This window comes from Parathielavia appendiculata, assembly GCF_033297405.1.
Source record: "Parathielavia appendiculata strain CBS 731.68 unplaced genomic scaffold N657scaffold_11, whole genome shotgun sequence".
Taxonomy (NCBI): Eukaryota; Fungi; Ascomycota; class Sordariomycetes; order Sordariales; family Chaetomiaceae; genus Parathielavia; species Parathielavia appendiculata.
The window spans coordinates 540449-556856 of record NW_026944230.1 but is presented as its reverse complement, the minus strand read 5'-3'; the positions used below and the strand labels follow the sequence as shown (position 1 = coordinate 556856).

Sequence of the window (16408 nt, the reverse complement as noted above, 5' to 3'; positions counted from 1 at the left end):
AGGAGACGGAGCAACGCCCAGGAAGTTTGGGCTCGCCAAGCGTGTGACCAGCAGGAGGGTGCACGTCACGGGCATATATGACGTGGTGAGGGTCTTGGGAACCCCACACGACTGGAGGGAGACGGTATGGGTGGATGCGGGCGGCGGCGATGGATACACGGTGAAGGAGTTTCTTGAGGGGTACCCATGCTTGAAGGCTGAGCAGTGTGGTGCAGGGTCCGGAGGAGGTCGCAGGGCTGCCGCCAGGGAGCGAAATGATGAGGAGGATTTGAGAGGCATCAGATGGGTCGGGATGGACTCTAGGCGGGGTTCCTCCTGTTAAGGGCCAGCAACTGTTTTTTTTATTTGTCAAGCTTTTGTTTTGTTCCTGAAGTCCCAACATCACAAACCAACAGGCCTCCACCCCGCCCTGGTCTACTATCTCCGGCATATGTTGCGAGATTCCTCCGACCCGCTGTCAGACACAATCCTACGCAACATCCCTCGCGCCATGGCCGCCGACAGCCGGGTGCCTGTCTCAAAACAGCTCAACCCGGGCCGTGTCGACTTCTCTCGGTCGGCCGCCGCTGTATGCGGCGTTCGAGGACTCCTCGATGCTCTCTATTGGTGGCAGCGAGCGGTCTCTGCAGCAGTGGCGGATGCGGCGGGCTTGAGGATGGCGGGGGTGTACCGGGATGGGGTGACGCCGCATGCTGTTATTGAGCGTTCTCTTGTGGGAAGGCTGGGTGCGAGGTGGTTGGGGGAGCTGATGCCGAGGGAGGAAGGTGGTTGGACCGGGAGGATCTGGTGATGGGTCGCATGCTGTTGTGTGAGAAAGGGTCGACTCGTCTTGGTTCGATGGGGACAACGAAGTGGACAGAGAAAGATGAGAAAGAATAATACAGAAAGCTCACCACCAAGCCCCTAGCGGAGGCCGGTCGCAACCAAAACCCTCCCGGTGGGGGTTTTACTTCGTTGGGGCGGCGGTTCGGCGGGGGATCGAACCGGCATGCTCTGCGGAGTTCATGCCGGTTGTGAGGCGAGTTCTTGCCCGCCTCGCACCTCTCCCACTTGGCCATGGCTAAGTGGGAGCGTGGGAGCGGCCGATGACTGGAGGGACGTAGACCTAATACATATAGGGCGGTTGGCGGGGCTTAGGAGATTACGGTGGCAGGTGGGAGAGTTGGGATGAAAGCTGGCTAAGCTACTGGGCGTTGGTCGTTGAGATTGGGGGACCAGGACCTGCTACATCAGCCAATGGCTGACGCCCCCCGGCAGATCTGCGATCCGAACTTCTCCTGCCTGCTCCTTCCTGCTTATCATTTTCAGCGGGGGCCTCAACGACAGATGCCGTCTTTGCATCCGCCAAATCGTGTCGACGTATACTCCATCCGCCAGACCATCCTATCCAGCTGCTCTCCCTCGGCCCACGAGCAAGACAGACAGCAAGAGCAAGACCAATAAACGCAACTGGAGATGGTGTGAGAAAAGACGAAAACCAGACAGAGCCACAGCAGTGAACATGAGCGGCTCCAGGGACAACTTACTACTGCAGCTGCCGCTATATACCCACCCTCCCTGGGCATACAGCCTGTTTCCAACGGCCGTTCCGGTCACCTGGCCGGAGAAGGCGGCCACCATGTAGGCTGTGTTGACTCTGTTCCTCGCCTGCGGCTGGATGCTGTATATGGCCGCGCGGTTCGCAATCTGCGTGAACTGGAACATCAGATCGATGGCGATGGCCTGGACCACGGGCCCGGCGATGTGGTACGACCCCGTGAAGGTGCCCACCACGACGCCCATCAACCCGACCGTCAACCCCATCACCGCCGACACCAGCGGCACCACCTTGTCAATCACGAGCCTGCTAAACACGGGCGCAGCCAGGATCACCACGATCCCAATCAACCCGAACAGCCCGATGACGGCGCTGTCGTAACCAAACGGCGGCGCCGACAGCAGGAAACTCAGCGTGGTCCAGTACGACGTGAAGACGGCGCTCAGCAGGAACGCCACTACGCCCGCCTGCACCAGCAACGGCTCCGTCACCACCAGCCGCCCGATGCTGGCCAGCACGCCCAGATAACTCCACCGCGCACCGCCGTCATCGAGGCTGACAGGGTTCTTGCTCGGGTAGTCGGGCAGCCAGACGTACAAGAGACCCACAACGAGCCCCTGCACGCCGAGGCCGAACCAGTAGACGTTGCGCCAGCTACCATCGGATGCCAGAGCGCCCCCCAGGAGGCGCGCGACCAGGACGCCGAGGGACAAGCCCGAGACGATGATGGCGAGCGAGCTGGCGCGGCGGCATGGGGGCGCTAGGTCGCCCACTAGCGGTAAGAGCAGTTGAGGGGTGACCGTCGTCAAGCCGGTGAGGAAGGAGGCCGCGCGGAAGAGGGGGAAGGAGGTAGTGAGGCAGAGGGCGAGCCACTGGGTTGTCAATGATGTTAGCACAGAGTAGGGGCTGGTAACGGTATATTAATGATGAATCGAATATTTCAGATTGAGTTCAATGGGTAACATGTTAAGGTTCATGCTGACAGCCTGATATTCGACGTATTTGGGAAAGGGGTAGAGGAACTGGAACTGACGACAATCGCGGTACAGACCACCAGGGCGAGGACAAAGGGGCGCCGCGGAAAGACGTCGCCCAGCGGGCAGATTAGGAGCAGGCCGCCGGCGTAGCCGGCCTGCATGAGCGTGGCGACCGACGATGCCTCTTCGAAGGTGACGTCGAAGGTGTCGGCTATGCGGTTGAGAATGGCTTGGTTGTAATAGAGGTTGGAGACGGTGAAGCAGGCAGCCTGGAGCGCCAGTCAGTGGGTCAACCGGGCATCTTGAGGTTGACATGATTCATAAGCAATGGGGGGACTGGGACAGACAAATGCAAATAACAAGTTCAGCCAGATGGTAAACTTGGGAGGGCTGTCCGGGTCGTAGCGAGCTGGTCTCGGCTTCCAATTCCACGCGTGACGGATCAGAATTCTCCATTGTTTCGATCGAGGTGCAAGGGTCTCGGCGTCGTCAATGTCGATCTGATGTCGTCTCCCTCCCTCTTCTGAGGTTTCGACCGTTAGCGCCTCCGAACCCGGAGTTCCTTTTCCGTGATGTTTGTGATGAAACATGGGGACTGAACAGTGCGTCAGTGACTTCAATGATTGGGGCCTGAACACTAGAGGCCGAAAGAAGAAGGCATGGAGAGAGTACCTGAGTTCACTTTCGTGAAGACCAGAGATCCCTCCTATCCGATGTGTCCCTATGACTCGATGATTTGGACGAGTTGGTGGCAGGGTCAGGTGCAACACTACCGTGTGGGATGCCCTGCTGCCGCTGCCGGCAATAGTGGACCTGGCGCTCAGGGTACACTACATGCACGTCACTGGACAGTCTGATAAGATGGACTCTTGCAGGTTTCCATTCTCATGATTTGATCAGCCGGCGTCTTTGGAGGCATGCATTTGCTGGTATCTTGTGGTAATGAGTTGTTCTGCGAATGACAGAGTCCCAAACTAGACCATGGGGTGGCATTTCCGCCTTCATACGCTCGGTCACTCATGGCACGGCTAGCGCTCAGGCTTCGTTCAAGCAATGGATGGAGATTTGAAAATGAGCCCCATTACACTTAGTCGCTCCAACTGTGTGCTTAATGTACCTTATAGATAAGAGTCCCCGTGTTTGATGAATCTGCTAACCACTCAGATAAGGTATTTTCAAAACTCATTCTACTGTGCTATTTGTACATCTAACTAAAGTGCCGCTGACCACGGCAGCATGGATTTATCTTCGTCTCTAAGCTAGGGATCATCATTGCTTGAACGCTTACCTGGATCTCAATATGTGCTCCGACAGAGGAACTCAGAGTTCACAGTTGATCTTGGCCCAGCATGTCGAGACTGCAAGTCGGTCGCTTTAAGTATTTGTGTTGCCCACACTTAGAGTCTGGGGGGGAAAAACGGAATATCTTTTGAGATTCCAAGACGCCGAGGTGGTGGTTTTCGTACTACTTCCTTCCCTCAACTGTCAGATCGCGTCTCGCTCGCGTCTCCAAAGTACCTCTACACTGTATATAGCCGGGCTTTCCTGTGCTTCATCCACCCTACGAACTGCACAACCAGAAAGGGCCCAATTGCCAGCGAAGCCCGCGGCGGCGATCTCGAATATTCTTACAGGGTCTAGCGACGAAAAGTCCCAACACCTCAGTTATGACGATAGCGGCGGATGGCCTGAGAAAGACTAGAGCCAGTCGGCGAATAGATAACGCGTATCCTTCCTGCTTTGTCCTCCCTTTCCTCCGGTCTCCTAGCAACGACCACACTTTCCATGGCTTGTCATGCCCGCTACGTACTGCGCCAAGCCAAATGTGACCACGATGAGACCCGATGACGGGGCAATGACATTGGTCAAGAAGTCAATTCAACTCGCGACTTCCTATAGAGTGCTTCCAGTGATGTCAGATTTTGACTGACGGAACATTACCCAGGCGATTCATGGAATGCAAAGGAAAGACGAAATCGAATTAAGCCCCCCACCCCCACCCTTTTTCCCTCCCAGCTTGCTTCTCCCTCCTTCCCGTTTTCTCTCCCCCTTCTCCCAGAGGACATGTTTACGGCAACCCCCGCGAACTGCAGCTCAAAAAAACCCTGTCTTTGCATTTCCATGTGAAGCTTTATCTGCGACCGCCGTCTGTTTTAGAGCAGTTCAAGAGTTTGGTTGCCCAAAACGATCTCAACTATCAAAAGTGAATCCCGTGCCCCATTCTAAGCCACCCATCCGTGCACGCTTCCAGTTTGCCATTGTCGACACGACGGACCTGTCCGCGAGCGAACACGTTTTCTAGTTTTCTGTTTCGTTCCGAGTTTCATGCGTGTGTTGCGCTCCCAGGTCCACAGACATGAAACCATACATAGAAACTCGAAGCGTGGGGAAGCCCCTGGACAAGCTCATGTTGCCCATTGGATGTTTTTGATTCTTCTCACGTTTCTTCAAGGCGCGAACGCAACCATGGCTTACGAATATTGATTGCGACTACGGCGACCGCTGTTGGTCTCATTACGCCATATCACCTCGCACGGCTAGAGCTAAACGCTCATCAACGCGTTCCGGCGGCCCAACACCTCCAGCCACGAGGTTCATAGACCTTGGTCATAAAATGACGGTTCGACTGATCTGATTACTACAACAGTCTTCCACAACTCCCCTTCGCACTGAAGAAGCGGGGCACAATGAGGCAAAGAGCGTACCGCAGGAATGCGGCCCATCCCAAGATAACGCCCTGGGTCGGCCGGAGAGACGATACGGAGCCCAACGAAGATGAGGAATTTGGAGACGATGAGTCTGAGGGGCGTCCTGATCAGCCGGGCCGGGACAGAGGGAAGGGCAAGGGAAAGGGAAAGGGGAGCTTAACCATATCACGTCCTCCGGAATCGACAACTTCAGAAGCATCCACTCCAACTCCATCCTCCTCTCTGCCCGAGACGTCGGCTGATACGACGGCGCTGTCCACTTCTTCGACGCTGTCCAAGTCTACGGCGATGTCTGAGTCAACAGAATTGCCGCCGGTGTTTCTTCCCATACTCTCAGGTGCCGTCTCCTCTACTCCCAAATTCCAAGGTCCCACACAAACGTCGTCGCACCTGTCCACCAGGCTGGAGACTGGAACTGTCACCACCAGAAGCAGTCTCGCTACGTCTTCGGCTGTGCTGGATCCATCCTTATCAACAAGTACAGGTGCTTGATTCTCCCTAACCTTCGACCAGACTGCTGCAGCCTCGAGTTTCACTGACATGGAGCCTCTAGGAACTCCGTCTTCTGCCACGGCAAATAGGCCAGGGCAGGCATTGAGCGGTAACTCTGGCCTAGATTCAGGCCAGATTGCCGGAATCGTCGTGGGCTCCGTTGGTATGGATCTTTTTGTATCAACCTTACCAGTGGTGTCACTTCATCATTTGAGGTACTGCACAATGCTGACTCTTGACTTTCCCAGCATTCCTCATCTTTACTGCCGTAGCAGTTCTCTTCGTTTGGCGTAGACGAAGAAGTCCGAATCACTTTTCAAAAGCGAGGTCCATGTTCAATCACGGAGAGAACTGGCCAGCGACTCACGAACCCAACCAGGACATGGAAGAAGCGCTCCTCCAGCGAGCAGAAGCCCAACCGTTCCATAACCAAGCCGCCACCACAATAAACAAGCCCAAACCAGCGTTAAGACTCTCCATGTGGCTCCGACGGTCCGATCACTTCTCCACCCATCACACACGCCCCGCAGCCCACGATGACGGCCCTTCCTCCGACACCACCTCGGTCCTCTCCTTGCCAACCACCATCGCCACCAGCCGGGGAAACACAAACAGCACCTTCCTCCCGACCACACCGCTGCACTATCCCGTCAGGCACCCAGACCCAGTACCGCCGCCGCTGCCGCGGCCAGCGCCGCCGATACCAGAGCAGCCCCGGCACCAGCAGCACGAGCAACAGCAACCATGTTCGGCGTGGTCCGACTCGTCATCAGCCACGACGCATACCACCAGTGACAGCGAGAACACCGACGCCACAGACAGCACGAGCCAAGCAACAGCACACGAACCATCCACGCTGGCCTTCCTCCTCCACTCCGGCCCTTCACTAAGACTCGCCGTTTCTGCACCAGATCATTAAACCGCAAGGGCTGTCTAGCATACAAGGGCGAAGTTAGAGGACAAGGAGGAGTGGAGGAAAGAAATAAGGAGAAAGCTATGCCAGCAATACACCACTCACACCTCAACGACAAGTGAACCGAAAAGTATACAAGATTTAACGTCTCATTCGTTATTTTCTGTTCCGTTATATAAATAGCAAACAAATCGCTGCTTGCTATATAGAGTGGAGATGTGTGTATCTTCTATGCCCCCGTCCGCCAAAACTCCGCACACAAACCCGTCCCATTGCCACAACTACAAACACCGATCCGCATCCGAGTTCAAACCATTCCCGCCCAGCGTTGGAGAAAATATAAAGCAGAAAAATCCCATCCGACCAAACCGAGCTTCACATGCAGCATGTAGTCGGGGCACCCGGTTGGCTCTATCCGATGAACGCCCCGCTGAAACCCCAGGCCCTGTTTTGATATCCCCATGACAAAAGAAAGGAACAGGAAAAGCAAAAATACAAATCTGTAACACGTTTTTCCATTTCCCCCCGTTCTTCCCCAATGATCCTTGGATAACCTTGATTCCCCACCTCCAAACGGCTCAGCTCATCCACAGTCAACCTCCAATCCACCCGATCTCCAGCCTCCAGGGGGTATCATTCCAAGAACAGCAAAGAGGGAACGCAGGAAACGGGCCAGGAATAGAAGGGTTAAAAAAGGGAAAGCTGCACCGCGCTATTGGAGCTCGACCGAAAACGCCTTACGCAGCAACGGCGACGGCAGCAGCCTCAGCAGCATGCCCACCACCAAGCAACTCCAGCACCTTATTGACGACTGCATTGGGATATCCCCTCCCCAACATCTCCGCAACAACCGCATTAGCGCTCTCGCGGTCCTGCACCGCCAAGAACGCCCTCGTCATGGCCTCATACGTGCTCGGCTCGCGCCTTTCCCTCCCCACGGCAGCATAAATCTCCCTGGCCTTGGCAATCCCCGCGCCATTCTTCTCGGCCGCCCAGCCGTGGATGAGCGTGTTGGCGATGTACGGCGTCAGCTCGACGCGGCGAGCCCGCATGTCGGCGAGCAGCGGCTCGGTGGCGCTCACCTGGTGGTTCGCGACCATGGCCTCGAACAGCGCCTGGAACAGGCACGCGTGCGGGGGCACGGTGCGGTCCCGCATGACGGCGTCGAACACGCGCCGCGCGCCGTCCATGTCGTGCAGGACACAGCCGCGCGCGTGGATGAGCGAGGCGTAGTGGACGGGCTCCGGGGTCTGGCCGGCGGCGCGGATCGAGTCGAGGACGGCCTCGGCGGCGGTCATGTCGACGGGCTCCAGCGTGGCGTGGGTATCAATAAGGAGTTTGAAGGTGTGGGCCGTCGGAGCGATGCCCTTGGCCTTCATGCGCTCGTAGTACTCCAGCACCTTGGCCTTGTCCCGCTTGGTGGTCAGGAAGAACTGCATCATGCTGTTGTACGGAGCCGGGCGCGCCTTGTAATTCGGCATCCCCTCCATCTCGTCAAACAGCTCCTCGGCGAACTTCTCATCGCTGACGCGGCAGAGCGCGTTGACGATGGTGCCGTAGGTGACCGAGGTCGGCTTGATGCCTAGAGCCCGCATCTCGGCAAAATAGAAGAGGCAGTCGTCGATGCGGCGGGCCTTGCCTAGCTTTCCAATCAGGGCGTTGTACAGGAACGAGGTCGGCTCGACACCTTCGGTCTTGGCGCGGATAAAGATCTTGACAGCCTCGGATGCCTCGTCGAAGGTCTTCGCGGATTCCTTGAGCGTCGTGATATACAGACCGTACGTGTTGGCCGACGGCGTCGAACCCATGGAGAGCAGTTCCTGGTGGTACTCCTCAGCCAGCGTTCTCCGGCCGTGGGTGAGGCAAGCACCGATCATAGCATCCAAAATCGCAGACCAGCCGTAACGGACCACCGGGTACTGGGGCAGCGGGGGCACATCAGCGCGCGCCATGGCGAGGATTTCGTGGCAAAGATCGAACTTCCCCTCCTTGGCAGCGGCCGAAATGAGCTTCGCATATACGACATAGCGAGGGTGGCGACCAGCACGGCGCACGTTCCGGAACCGAGCGAGAGCCTCACTTAACCTCGGGGCCTTGCGGCCCTGGGCGCCCTCCAGCTCCTCCGTGATGAAGAAGGAACCCTTAACATCGGTGTTGTGCGAGTACGGGTCGAAGGTGTCTTCCTGGCGGGCAACAACGGGGCTGGCGGGATACGATGTCGCGGCGAAAGACTGGGCAACCTCGGGAACAGGCACAGGCACGTTCCGAGAATCAGTGATGCCCCGAACGGCCATATACCTCGAAATGAACTCGGCACCTTCCTCGATCTCATCGGCCAGCTGGGGGTTCTGGTCACGGATGCGCTGGAACATGTACTCTGCTTGGGTCAGACCCTCGGAAACCTTGCCAGACCCAATCATGGCAACAGCGTACATGGCTGTCGGCTCAATGAAGGACGCGGTCGCCTGAATCTCGGGACCGCAGAGGATGTCCCAATACCGAGAGGCAGCCGCAACATCACCCTGGCGCACGCTCATGGCTAGCAGAGCAATTGCCGGAGACGCAACGGCGCTAGGCGGGAGGACGTTGGCGAAGGCAACCACGGCAGTGTGCTTGTTACCGTGATCGGCAGCAACGACCGCAAGCTCGCTCATGGCTGATGTTCTGGCCTCTGTCTCGATCTGCTGAGCCCATTCAAGAGCTTGCTCGTAGATGCTACGATGGACGAAGCCTTTGACAAACCCGCCAGCAATGACGGCGTCTCTGATATCGGAGGCTCTGACACCGTGCTCTTGGACGATCTTCTCGTAGAACCTCATGGCGCCTTCGATCTTGTCTGAGACGACGTAGGCGTTGATGACGGCAGCATAGACCTGGGCATCAAGGCGATCTTTCAGGGTCTTCTCTCCCTGATCGTTCGCCATGGCCAAGCTTCGGTATTCATTGTAGCATTCGACGGCGCTCACGAGGTCCCCGGCATTGGCAAACGCTGTGATCATGGCGGGGAACGTGGCAGCAAACGGCGTTGTGTGGCTGGATTCCATGTGCTCGAAGAGCTGAAGCATGTCGGAAATCCGACCAGACTGGGCGCAGGCCGAGATTAGCTGATGGTAGGTCTCGGACGAATACATGGCCTTGCTTGTCATGACTGAAGACACGAACAGCTTCATGGCCAGGTCGAGGCGGTCATCCTCGACCAATATGGCGTGCTCAAGCTCGTGAGATGCGAACATGAACTTGCCAGGCTCGTCCATGCCACCAAAGCGCATCCGCTTGTCCTCCAAGGCCTGCCTGAGGGACGCAACCTCGAGCGAGCGGGAGGCGAGAAGGCCAACGAGAATGTCGTAGGTGTCGCTGTCGGGTGACACCTTGCGGCGCAGCATGTCAGCGTAGACATCTAGCGCCTTGGTCACGATCTCCCACTTCTCCGAGGGTAGGTGGATGGCGGCCATGAGGAGGGCATTGTAGGCCGTGGCGATTGGGCGCACGCCGCCAACCAGCATAGCTTCGAAGACGGCCGGGATTTCGGCATATCGTCCAGCCTCGGAGAGCTTCGTGAGGTGGTCGGCGTAGGTCTGAGACTGCGGGTCGACTGGGGGCGTGAGGGTACGAGTAAGGCTAGGAGGTGTTGCCGTACGAGAGAAAGGCGTGGCAGTCCGCGATCGAAGCTCTTCGGCGAGCTGCTCTGCCAGCTCCGGAGACGTTGCCCGCAAGGACTCGACCTTCTCTTCTAGCTGCTCCAGCTGCCTTCGAACCTCGATTTCCCTTTCAATCGCCGCATCGATGTGGGCCAAAGCCTCCTTGGCCTCTGGAGGGACGCCTGGAGCTGTCGAGGCGTCATCGTGGGCTGCTGATTCCTCAGCGCCGAGGGCAAGGGTCTTGGCGTCGGAGCCAACCAGGACGGAAGCCGTTGTTGGCTTCCACTCGATAGCCTTCGGAAACTGAAACTGTACCCATTCCTTGCCTAGCTCGCCGTTGGCCTGCGACTTCTGCAAGTGCTCAAAGTAGGCATCTAGCGCGCCATGGCTGACAGTCTTGTCCGGGCGGTGCTCGGACGAGCCTCCAGTGAGCGCGCTGCTGGCGCTGTGGAAGGCGGACTGGAGCCCGAGACTCGCGAAACGGCCGACGCGAGCGCCGTTACGCCGCCGCGCAAACGACGGGCGGTTCTGCGAATTTAAAACATGGGGATGGGTGGCGGCAACGACCGACTGGGCGTAGCCGTGGGTAAAGGACTTTGAAAATCCTTGTCGGATAAAGCTTTGGAAGACCGACGAGTAAACGGAGGGCATTTAGGAAACTCCTGGTGAGGAAGGGTTCTGGTGGCGAGATAGCATTAGCAGGCATGTCAACAAGTCTGGACTTTCTTTCAGCGAGCAGCAACAGCCACGCGACATGCACGCGGGCATCTCGAGCCATGGCACCGCATTCCCACCGGCACTGGGAAACTACGTGAGTCAGACTTACAAGGGGAGATTGAACGATGCGCAAGTGCAGGTTCATTTGACGACAGAGAGCCGCCAAATAAACGCGCTACCCTAATGGTGAATTGAGATGATTTGGAGGTTGGAAACAGTCATCAAGGAGAGGGACCGAGGGTGTGGGAGTGTGATTGTCAAATAAGTTTTTTGCTCAGGTCCTCCCGCGCGCTGAGTCGGAGCTAAGGCGCGGATTGGCGGACATGGGCTTGCGAACTTTTTTCTTCCGCGCAACTCCGGGTGGATCCGGGATTTTTCGTTTCAACCACAGCACCAAAGGACACCCACACATTGTAGGTTACGGAAACAAAAATACCTTGAGAGCTGCAGCTTGATCAATGCAGACGCATTCAATTCCCTGCTTCTCTCCCAGACAGATGCAGGAGGACAGATCATGCAGTATCATCCCCAGCGATGATGTTCTCATTGGTACCGAAGGCCGTCACGACTCGCTCCCTTCCAATACCGTTACCTGGACAGTATTCTTCCTCCTGTTCACTCCACTCTCAGCTATCAGGGTTCCCCGAGAAGAACAGATGGCAATTATTAGAGAGAGCCTTCTTAGACATGCAAATGATGCACGTCATTTCGCGAGATTCATGCCTCACTTGCCCCGCCATCTCTGCCTGGTGTCGACGGCAGCCAGGCAACAAGGATGACGAATGGAACTCGCCCGCAACGGATGCCTCGGGCAGGCTGAGCTGGGGGTTGTTTCCGGGGATCAAGGTCGCGGCAAGAAACGAAGACAAACCGGCACAGGAGATCCAAGGGGACGGCCTTGGTGGGGTCGGATGGTTCCGTCCGAGCGCAGGGGAGACCAGCTTGATCGGCTGTTAGTGTCTCGAGGCAGAACAAGTACAGAAGCTGAATGATGAGGTGTGATAGTACCTATTCAGATCATATATCCGCATCTATCCTAACAGTCCGAGTTCTCGGAGCTCGCACTTGACAAACCCCGACCACTGGAGAATTTGCGGAGCAGCCTAACCGTCACCAGGAGTGGGAACCCTAACGCTGCCGTTCATGCAAACCCTGCCAGGATATGACAACTTCGCGGAGACCCAGTAAAGGCAGCACACAGCAAGATTCAGACTTCTAGCCCATCATCACCATCTTCCATGTCTCGCGCTTTCTAGGTAAGGCAACAACTAGTGATGCTTGAGTAAGTGGAGCAAATCTTCATTGCTCAATATCAATCACTTGTCAGGAAAGTCGACAGCTCCATGTGTGCCTAAACGGAGCCCCGGACGAGGGTCCCTCCCAACGTTAGCTAGCCTGAGCGGAAAGAGCATCGGGTGGCAGTCCGGGGCGGTCACATGCGTCTGAGCAGCGAAAATTCGCCGCGAGAAGTCGGCTTGACGTTGCAGCCCGCCGAGCCCGCCTCCCATTCCGGCCATCCACCGGGCTGCCGCCGTGGACCCAATCCCCGACCCGTCTCTCGATCGCCGAATTCCAAAATCTGCTGATTTCCTAACACGTCCCGAGATACATATGCCTTTTTGCACTTTTAAAGGACTCTTCAACGATTGAGCGACTCCCGACGTAGGCGTGTCAATGTTAACTGCGGTTGGGAAGCTGAAGCCTTCAGCGTAACGGCGACGAGCGACTCGCGATTTAATCGCCCAAATCTGATATCTGTGCGTAACGGGACCTTCCGCTGCGATGGGTTGGGTTCATCGCAACTGGTCTCTCTGCCTTTTCAGATTTCGTTGAGCACAGAGCATGGAGATAAGGAACTCGTTGGAAATGGCCGGGCGGTAGCCATATGCCAAAGTTCAAGTTGTCTCATTATACTCTCCATCCAAGTTCTTGCCCAATCGATTGAGAGATCCTCAGGCAGTCGAAGTTCAGTTGCGATCCAGTAAGCCCCGCACTTCAGTCCAGACAGAGAAGTACCGCATCCGGCCAATTCCACATTGCCCCTCGTCCAGGGATTTGGAGACAGCCTCAGAACCCCTGAGCCCAACGACAGCCAGCCGCAAAGATGTCCACTTAGCTTGGCCGGATTCATCTGCGATACTCCCGTCATCACATTATCCAAGTTCCAGCTTGCTTTCTTGGCATGCCCTCGCTCACAGTTTTGCGCTCATTGCCCAGTCACTTTCGCCAATCCATCGTTTACAATTAAACCGCCCTGGACCCGCAGAACCCCTTCAGACCAAATAGCAAGCATGGCCGAGGAGAGTTCCAGAGACCGTACCGTTGTTGTCTCGGCCCCGGGAAAAGTGCTTCTCGCGGGCGGATATATTGTCCTCGACCGCAAACACACGGGTCTTGTCTTTGGTCTGAGTGCCCGCATTCATGTGCTCGCTCAAAAGATCCGCACCAGCGAGGGCGTCCACCTGTCCGAAATCGTCGTGCAGAGCCCCCAGTTCCTCAATGCGACCTGGCGATACGGCTACCACCTCGTCGAGAATGGCGGGGGCATCAGGGTCACTCAGCTGCAATCGTATGTTTCCCCGCCTTGTACCCTACGCCCAGACCTGAACTGACTGACACGTCTCACAGGGGCACGCCAGTTGAGCCGAACCACTTTGTAGAAACAACGCTCAACTACGTGCTCACCTACATCGCCGAGGTAGACAAGAGCCAGGCCTCGCACGGCTTCACACCCGCCTCACTCCTCGTCCTAGCCGACAACGACTACTACTCCAAGCCAAAGCATCACCACGCCGGCGACCGCCCCTCGTCCAGCTCCTCCGCAGAAGAGCCTTATTTACCGCCAGCCACGCCGCTCTCCGACCCAGGGCCTCAAACCCACCACCACCACCACCCTCCTCCTCACCACCACCAGGACCAGCCCGAGGAGGTGAAACCCGCCCGCCCCCGCTTCCGACACTTCGGCACCACCCTCGGCGACGCTCACAAGACGGGTCTAGGCTCCTCGGCCGCCATCGTCACGGCTCTCACGGCCGCGATGCTCTCGCACTACCTCCCTCCCTCCGTCTTCGACCTGGCCACCCCAGAAGGCAAGCGTGTGCTGCACAACCTGGCGCAGGTGGCGCACTGCTCGGCGCAGGGCAAGATTGGCAGCGGCTTCGACGTCGCCAGCGCCGTGTACGGCTCGTGCCTGTACCGGCGTTTTAGTCCGGCCCTGTTGGGGGCACTGCCGGGGCTGGGGGAGGAAGGGTTCGCGGTGGCGCTGGCGGCGCTGGTGAATGATGACGATGCAGACGGCGCCGACGGGAGGAAGTGGGACTGCGAGATACGGAAGGACCAGGTCGGGCTTCCCGCCGGCGTGGCGATTCGCATGTGCGACGTCGACTGCGGCACGCAGACTGTCGGCATGGTGAAAAAGGTGCATGAATGGCGGGATGCGAATGCGGATTTGGCTGCCCGGGCGTATGAGGGGTTGCAGGCGAAGGTGGATGAGTTGGCGAGGGTGTTGAAGGAAGGGAAAGTAGGTGAGGTTGGCGGGGTGATGCGGCCGGTGAGGGAGCTGATGCGGACGCTGGGGAGGGATTGCGGCGTGCCGATCGAGCCCGAGAGTCAGGAGGCCATGCTGAATGAGTTGGAGAAGGTGGAGGGCGTCTTGGGCTGCGTGGTGCCGGGCGCTGGTGGGTACGATGCCGCTGCGATGGTCATGAGGGATGACGTGGAGACGGAGAAGAGGGTGAGGGGGTTCTTAAGACAGTGGAGCATGAAGCACGGGATACACGTGCGGCTGATGAAGGTTAGGGGGGAGACGGAGGGAGTAAGGAAAGAGGCTGCCGGGGATTTCAAGTTATGGATCAGCTGAGGTCCGCTTGGAGAGACGAGAAGGAATTCGACGCAAGATCAGCGTTAGATGGTGATAGAATGCCGCTTGCTCGGCCACAGAAACAAACACAAGTAGAACCGAGTTAATACAACAAGCATGATCTGTCCCTTTCCGTTTTTCTCTAGTGCCATGTTATGACAATCCGGTTGCTGCGAGCGAAACGCCCGTACCGAGCACCAGCAGTCTCCAACTTCCACGTCCGACGACATTTTGCCCGGCAAGGCAAAACGGCGTTCGCTCCTTTTCTCATGCACCGTCCAAACCGACTTCCCCTCCTTTCCTTCCGACCTCGAACCATTTTGCCCTCTGCCTTATTACAGCTGGCTCCAACGAGACAATAAGCGAGGTCATACACCTAGCAGAAAGGCACCAATCCAAACTCAAACACCTTGCCGTTGAGACAGCGACATCAATACAAACAGGGAACGAAAAGACAGAACAATGATGTTACACCGGTTCGCCCGCTTTTCAGTTCCCCAACCCGATCCCATTCAACTAATCGCAACATGCCCCTTCTTCCCGACCGAAGCTGGCGACAACGGACTGACAGGACTCCCAAGCTGAAAAGGCTAAAAATCTATGTCCCAATTCGCACCCAGACTCGCACCGCAACCACCACAACCAGCAACATCCAACTCAAGCGGCGAAATTGACGCCGTGGTAGTCGACACAGACCGGTCCCCGTCCGGGTCTTGCTGCTGCTGTTGCGCAGAGACAGAGGCGACCCCGACGACCCACGCCGACTACTTGCCGCCCCGTTGTTCGTGACGGGAATCGGATGGGGATCGACAGACGCGGCGGCGGTGAGAGGGTGAGCAAGCCACCCCCCGCCGCAGCGTGGCGGCCGGTCAGGCAGCGTGATGGCCGGGGCGCGGGGACGGCGGCGGTGGTTGTGGTGGTGACGGCCGAGTTAGTGAGTCCAGTAGCCGCAGTGTCGTCGGCGTCGGCGTGGACTACGCCGAGGCGGGAAACGGCTGCTTTCTCACGGAGGACCGAGATCTTGGGAGGCAAAAGGGTGGTGAGACGACAGATTGCGAGGGAGACTGGCCATAGACCGGGGACACAAGGGCTGGACGGTGAGAGATGGTCTATACTCACTCGTCTTCGGTCAGGCTGGGAGAACGGTGGGTTCTTTTCTGAAATTGAAGGGTTTGGACTGGGAGGATACAGTAAGACAGTGAATTCCAGTCTGGTGGTGTACGGGCATGGTTGACGGGACTTACGATCTGCACCTGGCACTTCCTGCGGCGGAGGTCAACCAGCTCTTGAACAGACCAGTAGAGCCTCTTGACTTCGGAGTAGACAGCTGCGGTAACCATTTGAATCGGGGAAGTGGTGCATTGAGTGTCAAATTGGTGTGAAATGAGACTGAATAGAAGGCCCGGAAAGGCTTCCGAGGCGAGATGTTATAACGGGGACTTTCTCGCTCTACCAAGACAACGGAAACAGTCGAAGCCACAGAACGTCAGGAGACTCGACGGGAGACGGGATGAAGGAACGGCGATGGTTGGACGGCAGGCAGTACCGGCGGGCTGGAACGAGCGGA

The 16408-nt window shown here is 57.3% G+C and overlaps 6 protein-coding genes across 6 annotated transcripts; 2 read left to right on the top strand and 4 right to left on the bottom strand.

Moving 5' to 3' along the window:
• Nucleotides 1-563: 563 nt before the first annotated feature.
• N657DRAFT_113447 (uncharacterized protein) lies at nucleotides 564-1221 on the bottom strand. Its single transcript, XM_062785794.1, has one exon. The coding sequence runs from the start codon at nucleotides 1056-1058 to the stop codon at nucleotides 696-698; it is 363 nt and encodes a 120-aa protein (XP_062645419.1). The 5' UTR covers nucleotides 1059-1221; the 3' UTR covers nucleotides 564-695.
• N657DRAFT_113484 (MFS general substrate transporter) lies at nucleotides 1178-3268 on the bottom strand. Its single transcript, XM_062785795.1, has 5 exons — nucleotides 3187-3268; nucleotides 2862-3109; nucleotides 2571-2783; nucleotides 1527-2409; nucleotides 1178-1449 (listed from the first exon to the last, which is right to left on the bottom strand). The coding sequence occupies exons 2-5, from the start codon at nucleotides 3102-3104 to the stop codon at nucleotides 1184-1186; spliced, it is 1605 nt and encodes a 534-aa protein (XP_062645418.1). The 5' UTR covers nucleotides 3105-3109; nucleotides 3187-3268; the 3' UTR covers nucleotides 1178-1183.
• Nucleotides 3269-5201: 1933 nt separating this feature from the next.
• On the top strand, nucleotides 5202-6633 carry N657DRAFT_635666 (uncharacterized protein; the record flags this gene model as incomplete). The annotated part of the gene is made up of 4 exons (XM_062791357.1): nucleotides 5202-5518; nucleotides 5590-5700; nucleotides 5804-5877; nucleotides 5963-6633. 4 exons carry the CDS (start codon nucleotides 5202-5204, stop codon nucleotides 6631-6633), a joined length of 1173 nt encoding a protein of 390 aa, XP_062645417.1.
• Nucleotides 6634-7228: 595 nt separating this feature from the next.
• On the bottom strand, nucleotides 7229-11293 carry N657DRAFT_113326 (uncharacterized protein). The gene is made up of 2 exons (XM_062785793.1): nucleotides 11092-11293; nucleotides 7229-10943 (listed from the first exon to the last, which is right to left on the bottom strand). Exon 2 carries the CDS (start codon nucleotides 10914-10916, stop codon nucleotides 7365-7367), a length of 3552 nt encoding a protein of 1183 aa, XP_062645416.1. The 5' UTR covers nucleotides 10917-10943; nucleotides 11092-11293; the 3' UTR covers nucleotides 7229-7364.
• Nucleotides 11294-13273: 1980 nt separating this feature from the next.
• N657DRAFT_577534 (phosphomevalonate kinase-like protein) lies at nucleotides 13274-14841 on the top strand (the record flags this gene model as incomplete). The annotated part of the gene is made up of 2 exons (XM_062789257.1): nucleotides 13274-13551; nucleotides 13611-14841. 2 exons carry the CDS (start codon nucleotides 13274-13276, stop codon nucleotides 14839-14841), a joined length of 1509 nt encoding a protein of 502 aa, XP_062645415.1.
• A 657-nt stretch (nucleotides 14842-15498) lies between these two features.
• On the bottom strand, nucleotides 15499-16181 carry N657DRAFT_682711 (uncharacterized protein; the record flags this gene model as incomplete). The annotated part of the gene is made up of 2 exons (XM_062796508.1): nucleotides 15499-15861; nucleotides 16086-16181. The coding sequence occupies 2 exons, from the start codon at nucleotides 16179-16181 to the stop codon at nucleotides 15499-15501; spliced, it is 459 nt and encodes a 152-aa protein (XP_062645414.1).
• Nucleotides 16182-16408: the final 227 nt, after the last annotated feature.

Excerpts from the sequence above, each read along its gene's own strand:
- N657DRAFT_113447 (XM_062785794.1), bottom strand. The coding sequence starts at position 1,058 with ATGGCCAAGTGGGAGAGGTGCGAGGCGGGCAAGAACTCGCCTCACAAC.
- N657DRAFT_113326 (XM_062785793.1), bottom strand. The coding sequence starts at position 10,916 with ATGCCCTCCGTTTACTCGTCGGTCTTCCAAAGCTTTATCCGACAAGGA.
- N657DRAFT_113484 (XM_062785795.1), bottom strand. The coding sequence starts at position 3,104 with ATGTTTCATCACAAACATCACGGAAAAGGAACTCCGGGTTCGGAGGCG. Across the intron at positions 2,410-2,570 it reads TGGTCTGTACCGCGATTGTC|TGGCTCGCCCTCTGCCTCAC; the intron begins GTCAGTTCCAGT and ends TTGACAACCCAG. Across the intron at positions 1,450-1,526 it reads ATATAGCGGCAGCTGCAGTA|TTGCGTTTATTGGTCTTGCT; the intron begins GTAAGTTGTCCC and ends CACCATCTCCAG.